At 40.6% G+C, this 13271-nt stretch overlaps 1 protein-coding gene across 1 annotated transcript in view; it reads right to left on the bottom strand.

The window, feature by feature from the left end:
* The window catches only part of Cog5 (component of oligomeric golgi complex 5), a 288970-nt gene that overhangs the window by 36400 nt on the left and 239299 nt on the right, over window positions 1-13271 (bottom strand). Inside the window, exon 17 of the mRNA XM_034514294.2 lies at window positions 6343-6446. Within this exon, the coding sequence (XP_034370185.1) occupies window positions 6343-6446 (104 nt within the window). The remainder of the gene's footprint in view (window positions 1-6342; window positions 6447-13271) is intronic.

The following is a 13271-nucleotide window of genomic DNA, read 5'->3' on the forward strand; positions in this document are numbered from 1 at the left end:
ATATGAGAACATGCTTGGTTTCTGTGTCTGGCTTATTTTTACATAGTATGTCTTCCATGGTCATCTGTGTTGTGGCAATTAGTAGGGATTCCCTTGTGACAGCTGACCACTGTTTCCTTTTGACCTCACACCACACTTGCTTAGCTTGCTTAGCCAGCTCCTCACAGACACACCGAGGGGTCCTCTACTGCTCTGTCAGTTTATACAATGATGCAGTGAACGTGGACTACAGATGTAACACTGACTTCATACCACACAAAACATTTAGAAGTGAAACTGGAACACAGAGCAGTTGTACTTTTAGCTTTTCTGTTTTGGAGGCAGTATATTATAATGTAGACCTGGACAGCCTAGAACTCCCTATGTAGGGCAGCTGGATTTGAACTCACAGATATCTGCCTGCCTTTTGCCTCTCAAATGCTGGGATTAAAGGCATGTACCACCAAACCCAGCCTGTATTTTTAGCTTTTTGAGGCACCTCCATACAGTTGTTCACAGTATCTATGGTAATTCACATCCTCATCGACAATGCCAATATTTACAACTGCTCATCTAACCATTAAAAAGTTATGGCCTTAATCTGCATTTTGCAGCAATGTAAGCTCTGTGTGTGTGTGTGTGCTTTGTTATCTGTTGAGACAGAGTGTCATGTAGCCAAGGATAGCCTTGAATTTATGGTCAAGAATTCTTGGACTTCCTGTCTTGACCTCTGTAAAGGCAGGCATGCACCATAGCCGGTTTATTCTATGCTAGGGAATGAACCAAAGGTACATACTAGGCAAGTACCAACTGAGCTACATGCACTCATTTGCAAATTCTTATTTTTAATCTATTTGCCCTTCAATTTTAAATTAGGTTATTCAGAAGTTTCCTCTCTATTGAGATTCTACTTGTTTGCTTGCTAGCTAGCTTCCTCCCTCCCTCCCTCCCTCCCTGCCTGCCTGCCTGCCTGCCTTCCCCTCCCTCTCCCTCTCCCCCTCCCCCGTACTTTTATAGCTTTGGGACCAATCCCTTACCACACGTTTTGCTTGAGTATTCTTTCTCCCCATCCACGCCCTATTTCCTCTCAGTGGTTTCCTCTGATGTTCAGAGCCTTTTGAGTTGGAGCAATCCCTTTCATCTGCTTTTCATTTTGCTGCCTGAGCTTTTAGGATTAAAGAGGATTCCTGTCCAGACAAGTGTCAGGGCTTTCTTCCATGTTTCCCTCTAGCATGTGCATAGTTTCATATACTGTATCTGATGAGGTGTGAGATCCTGTGTTCCCAGCACTGCACTGAAGAGATGGTCCTTTCCCCTGTGTTCTTGGCACCTTTATTAAAAATCAACTGGACTCATTTATGGGCTCTCTATTCCACTGGACAATGTTTACTTTTTTTTTTTTTTTTTTTTTTTTTTTTTTTTTTTTTAAATTGCTGCCAGTAACTTACAGTTTATTTTGTTTAGTCCTGTGTGTATGTGCATGTCAGAAGCCAGGACCCTTGCCTCTTACCCTCACCCCCTACTTCTCCCCACCTGCACAATGTCCCCTGCAGTTTCATCTCCCTGGCAACCACAAGGTTCTGCTTGATAGTTACAAATAGATTTTTAGATGTAAAGCAGTGTACCCTATCTTTTGAATTAAGCAGTTAGACCGCCATTGTTTCAGGGCACAGGACAAGAAGATTCTGTACTTTCCCATCACCTGGATCCCTCTTACCCCTCCCTTTGAAAAATGTATTATAAATAAGCACTTTGTGCCCAAATATATGACTCTTGACAAGCATTTGCTTCCTTGAGTCCATTCTCTCTCTCGCCCGTTCTTCCAGGTTGTAATCCTCCTCGTCCCTCACGAATAACCTAGGACCTGCAGGTCGGGTCATGTGCATGCATGTTTGTGTGAGTGTGGGTCTGTGCCAGTGTATATGGAGATCCGGGAACAACTGTAGGTGTTGGTCCTCACCTTCCATCTTTGTTTGAGAAAGGATCTCCTATGGGAGGCCAAATGTTTGGCTACCTTGTCTGTGAACTTGGAGGGAGTCCCCTCTCTCCACCTCCAATCCTACTGCTGCGATTATGACAGGCTGTGTTCAGGCTGTCACAGGGCTCTGGGGATTAAGGCTCATGCTTGAGCAGCAAATGCTTTACCAACTGAGCTACCTCCCTGTCCCTCCATTACTTTGAGGTATAGATTAAAATCAAGAAGTATGATGTCTTTGGCTTTGCTCTTTATCCTTAGGTTGCCATGGCTACCCAGGGCTTTGAATTTTAAGATTTGTTTCTTTTTATTTCTATGAGAAAACACATTGGAATTCTAATAGTGAATAGAAATCTATAGATTCTTTGGTAGTACAGACATTTTTTACCTATTTTAAGACTTCTTGAATTTGATTTGTGAATTTTTTCAGGGTGTGTGTGTGTGCGTGCGTGCGTGTGTGTGTGTGTGTGTGTGTGTGTGTGTGTGTGTACAGGTGCATACTCAGGTGAACATGTGTGCAGGTGCTTATGTGCACATACCCAGAGGACAACCTTGGGTGCATTCTTCAGATGCCTATGGTGCATGCTTGTCCACGCAGATCTGAGTGTGTGTGCAGCTACATGTTCACATGTGTGGAGGTCAGAGGTCAACCTCAGCTGGTTTTGAAACAGCCTCCTTATTGGCTTTGAGCTTGCCAAGTATGGTAAACGGCTTGGCCAGTGAGGCCCAGTGATCAGCCTGTCTCTACCATCTTGTTGCTGGTGTTTGAAGCAGTTATCACCACATCCATTTTTGGTTTTATTCAATTTTTGTTGATGTTGTTTAAATGTAGGTTCTGGGACTTGAACTCATGTCCTCCTTATATTTACAAGGCAAATTCACTGACTGAGCTATCTCCCATGCTCAGCTTGCTAGTATTTTGAGAATTTTATATCTATGTCTATCAAAGACACTGACCTGTACTTTCTTTCCTTGTAGTTCCACCAACCCATGAACACAGGCTCTCCACAATGAACTTCTTCAAGCTTTCATTTAGTCTGTAGTTTCAGTCTGCAGATCTCTTAATGCCATGATTAAACTAATAGATAAGTAATTTATTTTAAGCTATGCTAATGAGGTTGCTTGTTAATTTACTGTATAGCTAGTTCCTTGTCAGCTTACAGAAATGCCACTGGCTCCTTTTGTTGGTTTTGCAATCTGATTTTGCTACACTTATTAGGTCTAACCACGTTTTGCCTTCAGGGTTTTATTTAAATCTACCCCCTCAGCAACTATAATTCCACTACATCTTTTCCTAAGGAATGCCTTCTGTTCCTTTTGCTTAATTGTTCTGGCAAGGGTTGTCAGCACTGGGCACAGGTCATAGGTCACAGAGTGGCTTCTGGCTGATCATCACTGAGTACAATACTAACCATGGCCTTGTCACATCTGGCCTTTCCTGTGATGAGATATATTTTTACAGCTAATTTCTTAATTAAAGATGGTGAATGCTCCAAATACGTCTGCACTCGATGAGATGATGATATGAGTTTTGTTCACCGTTCTACTGTGACAGACTTATTGATTACGTATGTGATGCTGCTCTGGCATCCCAGACATAAGTCTCACTTGGTCATGGTACCCGATCCTTCTTAAATCCTTAGAGTCCTGCTGCATTTGCTCTGCGAGGACTCTGCAGAGGACTTTATACCAGGACTCAGCAGAACACTAATCTGTCATTTTTTTCTTCTTGTCCTGTCCTCATCTGCTTTGGAATAAAGGTAATGCTACCTTTATAAAAAGAGGAAGTATCCTTTCTTTCTTAGTCTGCTTTTTTACAGTTTGAGAAGAAGTCACACAGTTCCTTTTTAAGTGGTTACGCTTCATGCATGGAGCCAATAGTTCCTGCACATTTCCTTGATGGAAATGTGATTCAATCTTGTCATTCCTTCTGTTCTGCTCAGATTTCCTATTTGTTCTTGAGTCTGTGTCAGTGGGTTACATGTGTCTAGGAACCCACATTCAGTTCCACAATACATGCAATCACCCGAATTCCTACAGCAGTGCACATGGGCTCCTTTCCATGCCTTCACCAGCTCCTATCTCTGGACTGGCTTTATTTGTTTTGCTGTTCATGTTACCATACAGTGACTGAATTTGGGACCTGGTGGACACTGAGCAAATGCTTTAGCACTAACTACCCCCAAGCACTTTTCCAGTTCCTGCCTTTTATTAGAGACAGATCTTACTAAATTGCCAAGGCTGGCCTTGAGCTTGCTCTGTAACCTAGGCCAGCCTTAAGAGTTGCCATCTTCCTGCCATTTATTTGTGGATATTCTATGAATTCTCCTATTAAATTTTTATACTACCATGGTCAGAAGAGATATATGGTCAGGCAATGGTGGCAAAAACCTTTAATCCCAGCACTCAGAAGACAAAGGCAGGTGGATCACTTGGAAGCCAGGACAGGTTTACAGAGCAAGTTCTAGCATAGCCAGGGCTATATAGAGAAACCCTGTCTCAAAACAACAACCACAACAACAAACAACAATAACAACAACAACAAAGAGATATATGATACTGTTAGTTTTGTTGTTTTTCCTCCTAAGCTTGTTTAGGTTATTTTTATGGTCTAAATGGAACTCTCCACGAAAAATATCTCTATGAATGTGCATTTTATAGATGTCTGTTGGGACCATTTGTTTTAAAGTATAGCCCAAATTTCTGTATGTATGATCTGTCTGTCATTGAAGGGGTTATTATTCTGTTACAATCAAATTCTTTAAATATATGTTTATATTTAGGTGTTCTGATATCAGATGCATATTTATTTTAAATATCCAGTTAAAGGGGTGGCCCCTTTATCACTTTATAATCATCTTCTTGGTTGTATTTTACAAGTTCTGACTTAAAACCTATTTTTATTAACTGTACCTGTTCACATTTGGTTTCCATCGCACGGAATATCATTTCTGTCCCTTTATCAGGTTATGTATGTTCCTAAAGTTGAGATGAGTTTCCTGTGAAGGCCAACCCCACTTGGCCTCTCGGACTTTTTTACACTTTATCCAAAGCATCACAAAATCTTTCTATTACTCTGGAGGAAGACTGATTCCAATTCATAACAGTTGGAAAATTACAGTTATGAAGTAGCAAGAAAAATAATTTTATGGTTGTGGGTCACCACAACATGAGGAACTGTATTAAACAGTCCCAGCATTAGAAAAGTTGAGAGCGACCACCTAAGGAAAGGCAGTGCTTATGAATATGGTGACATGAAGGTGTGTCACATGATGTGATCTGTTCAGATGCAATGATTTCATTGAGCTATAGAAAACAGCATATTGGAACAAGTTCCAGAAGCATGTGCTAATGTAACTGAAATGATACTTCAAATGAAATTTAAGATACATGTTATGAAATCTCCTTGTGGATTGTAAGTCTGATTTAAATGTACTAAAATCCAATCATTCTTAGCTATTAAAGATCAATTCCCCCAGTTACTCTGAAGCCTTGAATAGTGTGTTCTGAACAGGTAGTATAGGTAATCCAGAGTCCTCATAACAATAGTGCTATGCAGAAGCTGAAGGTGACGCTAAAGTTAAGCATCCACAAAACTGAGAATTGCTGGATGTGCATTTTCACGATACCAGATCTGTATGCACTGGCTTCCCTTAGAGTGGTGGTTCTCAAATTTCCTAATGCTGGGACCCTTTAGTACAGTTCCTCACACTGTGGTGACTCCCCAACATTTTTCTTGCTACTTCATAACTGTAACTTGGCTACTGTTATGAATTATAGTGTAAATATCTGTGTTTTCTGATGGTCAGGTGATCCGTGAAAGAGTTCCCAGAGGGGTAGAAACCCACAGGGTGAGAATGGTGCCACAGAGGGACTCAGCCCCTCATGCAGAGATCTGGGGCTCTTTTCTCATTGACTCCTTCCCTACCCAAACTTTCATTAGACAGGACTCTCCTTAAACATGATGAAAAACTCTGAGGAAGGACACGTCTTACAAGACTAAGAGAGAGCTTGCTCTCAAAACCAGGCAGGAAGTCAGATGAGTTCTCAAGAGGAATGTCATGCCTGAGTCAGGGGATCACACGGGTGAAGAAGAGGCCATCTGTGAGAAAGAAGAAAACCAGGAAGAAGAAGACGGCACAAACCACCCAATCCTGAAGCACAGAGCTGAGTCTACAACCTGCTCCATCTCACTAAGCAGAGAGAGATGATGGGAACCAGAACAAAGATAATGTGGTAATAACACTCACAATGGAAGAGGATGAGGCGAGGCGCCAGTGCCATCACAAGAATAAAGCCTGGCTGGAAAGGAGCTTGGAGAGTAGGAGGGGTAAGGAATGGAAATCAAGGCAGTGAAGACTAGTAACAGTTCTGAGGAAATGCTTTACCCAGAAAAATCTTCCTGATGCATGGTGATGATTATGGCCTCGATCGCATCTGCCACTGACGTCAGCAAGGGCTGTATGGCATTTCCCATAAGATCGTGAATTGTCTAACAAAGAGAAAATGGGAAAGAAAAGCAAAATTAGAGAAACTGACACAAAAAAATCTGAGGAAATGAAGTGAGAAACATTTTGACTAACAGTTTTCATATTCTATCAGAGTCAGACTACACATAGTTTAACTAAAAGAAGTGTGTTTCTCACCCTAATCACTGGCAGCAGTGACTTAGAAAGCTTAAAATCCTAGGAATACAGCACTGAAAACTCCCAGCTCCTCCAATCATCTCACTCTGTCAAAAGGTTTGATGGTTAAATGAGCCCATGAGAAGGTAAGCCATGCCAGGGAGCAAACAGAGTCCATTCACAAGGCGAAGAGCAAACCAGCACACTTTTTGTTGTTGTTTCTCAAAAAAGTGAAACAAGTAATTCCTTAAAAACTGAAACCTTATGTGATGGTTTGTATATGCTTGGCCCAGGAGCAGCACTACTAGGAGGTGTGGCCTTGTTGGAGTAGGTGTGTCACTGTGGGCGTGGGTCTTAATCCCCTTGTCCTAGCTGTCCTAGTCTTCTGCTAGCTGCACTAGAACAAGAGGTTGAATTCTCAGCTCCTCCAGCAATGCTCCCACCTTGATGATAATGGACTGAACCTCTGAACCTGTACGCTAGCCCCAAATGTCATCCTTCTAAGAATTGCCTTGATCGTGGTTTCTGTTTACAGCAGTAAAACCCTAACTAAGACACCTTCCCATATTTTTTTTTTTTTCACCAGTGAATTGAGCAAAACCACAGGTGATTGGATTCCTACAGGGTGGAAGAGTAGGCAATTCACAAGGTAGGTTTCTGTGGAGAATCCCATAGCAGTGATTCTCAACAGAAGGTAGCTGTGTTCCTAGGGAGTCGTTGGCAGGGTTTAGAGACCAAGAAGAGAGGAGTAATGGTTCACCAGCATCTAGAAACAGATAACAACAATTCTTGGAAATACCCTACTGGTTAGAACACACACCATAAATCTACCAGTCAGAGCAGCCATGCAGCTCAGGTGGAAAAATGTTCTGTAACCACTGGTTAGTCTGTGGAAGAGGTTAGAGCTTAGTAAAGGGTTTTGGTTTTGATGTGCAAATACTGACGAGAATCCTATAAACACCTCAAATCAAAACCTGGAGGCATAGTACACATGCTTCACTGGTGACTAAGATCACATGGCAGATAGTCATGGCTCAAAATAGGTAAACCCGATAAGAAAAGATTAAGGGGGGTAGTTAGTCATTAAGTCTCTACATACATCTTTAGGCCTTCATCTGTCAAGATAATAAGCATATACACAAGTATATATATATACACAAGTATGTGTGAACTGGTCTGCAGTCTAGTGATACAGATGAAACATGGTAGTAAATTAAAATATTCAACAGAGTATGGTGGGATCACACAGAGACTCCATCGCATGCTGAAAGGATATGAACAGTAAAAGGGAAAGGTGTCTAAACTGAACCTCTGACAGATAGGAAAGAAACCGAGAGAAAAATGAGACTGGGAACATGTGTCAAAGCTACAACAGCCCGAGAATGCTGGTCTACCTGGAGAACCACAGGGCACAGAAGAGAGACTGTAAGTGCCTGACTCTAAGAGAGAAACAGCTGGAGTGTGCTCACGGAGGGTTGCTACAAGCAAGGAATTTATCAGGAAGGGATGTAGAGACTGGTGATAAAGATTTCAATTTAGCACACAATCATATTGGATAGTAGCCTAAGGGATTACACTGGAGGCAGGAAAACAAGTATAAGACTGCAGATACTGATGCCAAATGAACCAATTAGACACAGGGAGGATGGAGGTGAAGAGTCAGTAGGGCTTTGTGGTTAGATTTGCAAAGTTGAAGAGATTTAAGAGTACATGGGTTTGTTTGTTGTTTTAATATTTAATAACACTAATGACTAAGCATTACATATCAAAGCAGCACAAGTTGATTTGTGGCTATAAAGAAAAAAAACAAGTTCAGTTAGGCACAAGAATTAGAAATGCCTATGTGAAAATGTACTGGGCTATTATGTAGATACCCACTTCCTGAGATGTTCTGATTAGATTTGTTAGTCACCAGCTTTTGAGACACAAGAGAAACCAACAGAGTCAGTGAGCCTAGCTAGAGATTACTGCACAGATTAATGCCAAATGCCACTTAAAGGACACAAATAATAGGTGCCCTTGGAAGATTAGAAGGAGAGACATTAACTTAGTATACTTTATATGGTAGGTAATTTTACTTAAAAATAAGTTATTTCTCTAAAGAACTTTTACTCTCTCTAATTTATATCATTCATGAAATAATTTACACATAGAGAACCTCAGCCAAGTTCAAAAGCCTGTCCACAGCTATAGGTGAGCAAGTCCAACAGCTGAGACCCTTCATATGTCTGCCCTATACACTGGGAAGAGAAACTGAAGGGACCTTAAAGTATGGGTGGAAAACGAAAAGACTATCTTTAAAAGGCTGAGTTTTTTACTTATGACATGAAGAAGCATCTAACCAAACCCAAGAACACCCACTCGAGAGCTTAGGAGACCCAACTCAGGCAGTTTCCGAGCACTGTAGAACCCCAGGGTAAACAGGCAGAAACAGGAGCCTCCAAGGTTTCATGCCTGGCTCTCGGGACGACAGTAAGGAAGAGCAAGGATAAGTGATACCCAGAAGAAAATAAAAACCATGTGATGTTCTTTTTAAACATTTTCTGACCCTCTACTTCTCTTACTCCTCGTTCACACTGTCCCAGACGTTCCTAATCCCAAATGGTCCTCTGTGGCAAAGCAAATATTCTGAAAATCTCTTTTACATCCAGGAGACTGAAATTGTTGGACCGCACACCCAGAGTTGAAGTCCTTGAATACATCTTGAAGTCACTTCAGACTTAAGGCTGCTAGCCTGCTGGGTACTCAGACTGGCTGTAGGAACACGATGTGACTGCCAATCTTACTTGCCTGGGACTTCCCATGTAATCAACTTGTAGAGCCTCAGCTAATGCACAGTTACAACCTGCTCTTCCTCACACTCTGACCCAGAAAATGCATGTGAACCATCTGCTGAGACCAGCAAACACACAAGTTGAACACAACTTCCTAAATCTATCATAAAAGTCAAAAGCAATCATTTATGATTACTGACTGATAAGCAGTGACTTGACTCCTATCAACTACTCCCTACTCCTTCCCCATGTGGTTCTGCCTATGCTCTTCAGTAACTAGCGATACAGACACCACTAACAAACATAGAAAAGACAAACAGACAAAAACGGACAAGCACATGTAGGGTCAGACACATATACAGACATAGAGACGCCATTCACACACAACAACAGACATACACAGTGGCAGACACAGACACAGGGACAGACAGATTCACAAGACAGCCTTCAGGCAGGCATACATGCAGACTTATGTAAAAGACAGACAGGATAAAAGACACAGGGAGTATGAAGTAGAAAATTCAAATATGATCTTCCTGTTGGTTAAATGACTCCAAGGAGAAGTGACCTGATTGCATTCCTTACTGTAAGAAATCACTACTATGTAGAATCTGCACACGCCTCAGATGTATTTGTTTATATTTATATATTTATATATTATATATAATTTAAACTTAGATTCTGCATAAGAAAATGCTGAATACTGTCTCTTACTCTTCCATTATCTTCTCTTGCCCATCCCCCTCACCCCTATAGACCCCTCACTTCACATGACCAATTCTACTTTCATATAATATATGTATGCATAGTTGCTTCTAATTCTAAATATGAGAGAAAACATGAACTATTTGCTCAATTCTGGCTTACTTAGCTTGGCCCAATGATCTCTATTTCCACCCATTTTCCTGAAAATGACAGACCGTTCTTCTTATGGCTAAATAAGGCAGTGTTTTCCTTCTCTTCTCATCCATGGATGGGCATCAAGGCTGGCTCCACATCTGGTGACAGTGAACAGTGCAGATATGAATAACTACTTCGCACTCTTGAGTGTAAGCAGCAGCGCTATGGCTGAGTTGTACAGCATTCCAGTTTCCATTCCTTAGGAACCTGCAGAGCGATGTCCATAGTGGCTCTAATGGTCTGCGTCTATGCCTGTAAGTGTATGAGGCTTCTTCTTTCCCAGAATCTTCATCAGCACTGGCTGTCATTTCCCTCCCTGATGACCATTTTGATAGGATAGGATAGCATTTAATGTAGGTTTAGTTTGCACTTTCCTGATGGCTAAGGATGTTGAATATTTTCATATATTTACCAGTTATTTTCAATCTTTTAATTCTTTGTTAATTTCATACATGTATGTATTGAATTTTAATCATTTTCACACACACCTCCTTGTCTTACTCCTTGCAGGGGTTAACATTTGACTACATTTTACTTCTTCTTTTGAGAACTGTCTATCTAATTCATTTCTTTTCAGGATGAATTTGGTAGCATCCTTCAGTTTCTACTTTATGGAGTGTCTGAGGGGCATTGATGTTAGGTCTCTACAGGCCAGCTGAAGTTAGCAGTGAGTCTGTAGGTCTCAGAGTTCCTCTGTTGGCAGACTATTACTGCTTCAATCTTGCTGACTGTTACGGACCTGTTTAAGTTGTTCATATTCATTTCACTTAATTTCAGTAAGTTGTATGTATCTGTATTTATTAATTTCTTCTATATTTTACCTTACTTTAGATTACAGAGTTCTCTAAAGGCACTTTGCATTTCAGTGATTCTCTTTACAATATCTATGTTTCATATCTCATGCTCAGTATAGCTAGGAATCTGTCAACACTGTTTATTTAAAAAAACAATTCTTCCTTCTCCTATTATTTCTATTGTTCATGTAGCCTCCGTTTTATTAACTCCTGCTCCTTTCTTTTTCATTTCTTATCATCTACTGCTTTGGGGTTTGCTTATTCTTGTTTTAGTAAGACCTTCAGGTGCATCACTAGGTTACTTATGACTTACTGAGCTGCTTTCAATCAGCACCCACAACTATAAATGCTTCTCTTAAGACCTCCTTTTCTGTATCTGAAACATTCTTATACCTGGCTTTAATTTTTTTAATTCTACGAACTTTAAATTTTCCTCATTCATTTCTTGATCATTCAAGACAGACAGTCAGCTAAGAACAGTGGTTCATGCTTGTGATCCTGGCAATTGGGAGATACATACAGGAGGCTCAGGAATTCAAAGTCACCTTATAGAGCAAGTGTGAGGCCGCCCTGATCTGTATGAACCCTATCAGAAAACAACAGAGGCAGAACACTCCCCGTTCACCTCCAGGCTCTTGCACTGTTTTTGTGGTGTCTTTTTGTACTGATCTCCAGTTTTGCTCTATTTTTATCTGATAAAATTCAAGAAACTATGTGGGTTATTTTCTATTATTTAAGACTTGCTTGTTGTATCCTAAGATAGAGGATATTTAAGAGAAGTTTCCATGGGCTGCCAAGAAGAATGTGGATTCTGTAGTTGCTGGATGAATATCCCATAGATTTCTGTTAAGTCCATTTGATCTAATGTACAATTTGGTTCTAATGTTTCTTTGTTGATTTTTTTCTTGACCTATTTACTGATGAAAGATTATTGTACCTTGACCAATTTGACCTTTTACGTCCCTAAGTATTTGTGTTATGAAGCTGAAAATCCGAACCTTTGGAGCATAAGTATCAAGGAACTGTCCTTTTATTAGTGTATTGTGACCTTTATCTTTTCCTACTAATTTTGACTTGAAGTCTGTTATATCAGATATTAGAGCCACTGTGCCCAGCTGGCTTTTGGCTTACTTGATATATGAATTGTCATGTTTTTATTTGTTTAGTTTGTCTGTGTCTTTTCCAGAGAAGATTATTTCTGGGAGATAAAACTATAGCAATGTTGTCTTGAGGTAGACTCTCATGTAGCCCAGACTGGCTTTGAATCCCCTATGTCACTGAAAATGACCTAGCCTCCTGTCTACACCTCCTGAGTGCTATGTGTTTTCTATAGTGACAGGGATTAAACCCTATTACCAAGAAAACGAGTAATAAAACTTGGATCAACCAAGACTTGTATGGTATGAGAAGGGAATTATGGGAAGGCTGGGAGGTGGGGAATATCTAATTGTACGTTTGAATTCAGCACTAATCTCCATCTGACTCATAAACCCCATTTATGCAGAATAAACTAAATATGTCTTGTGAATACTATTTAAAGACATGAATTACTAAGTATAATCTCAGAACTTGGGAGATGACAGCAAGAGGATTAGCAGCTGCAGGCTATCTTGGATACATAGAAAATTGAAAGCCGACCTGGGATGCATGAGACTGTCTTAAGAGGAAAAGAAGTGAGCTAAATCTGGAATGGTAGTGTATAATTTATAATCTCAGACTCAGGAGGATGAGGCCAAAGAACTCCCACAAATTTAGGACCTTTTGGGTTACAAAACCAGATCATATTTCAAAAATGCCAAGCCAGGGATGGAGCTCAGTGGTAAGGGGAGCATGTGATTAGCATGTATAAGTCCTATGTTCACACTCTAGTAGAGCATGTGATTAGCATGTATAAGTCCTATGTTCACACTCTAGTGGAGCATGTGATTAGCATGTGTAAGGCCCTATGTTCACACTCTAGTGGAGCATGTGATTAGCATGTGTAAGTTCTACATTCACACTCTAGTGGAACATGTGATTAGCATGTATAAGTCCTACGTTCACACTCTAGTGGAACATGTGATTAGCATGTGTTCACACTCTAGTGGAGCATGTGATTAGCATGTGTAAGGTTTTATGTTCACATTCTAGTAGAGCATGTGATTAACATGTGTAAGTTCTATGTTCATACTCTAGTGGAGCATGTGATTAGCATGTGTAAGGCCCTATGTTCACACTCTAGTGG

This window comes from Arvicanthis niloticus, chromosome 11, assembly GCF_011762505.2.
Source record: "Arvicanthis niloticus isolate mArvNil1 chromosome 11, mArvNil1.pat.X, whole genome shotgun sequence".
NCBI lineage: Eukaryota > Metazoa > Chordata > Mammalia > Rodentia > Muridae > Arvicanthis > Arvicanthis niloticus.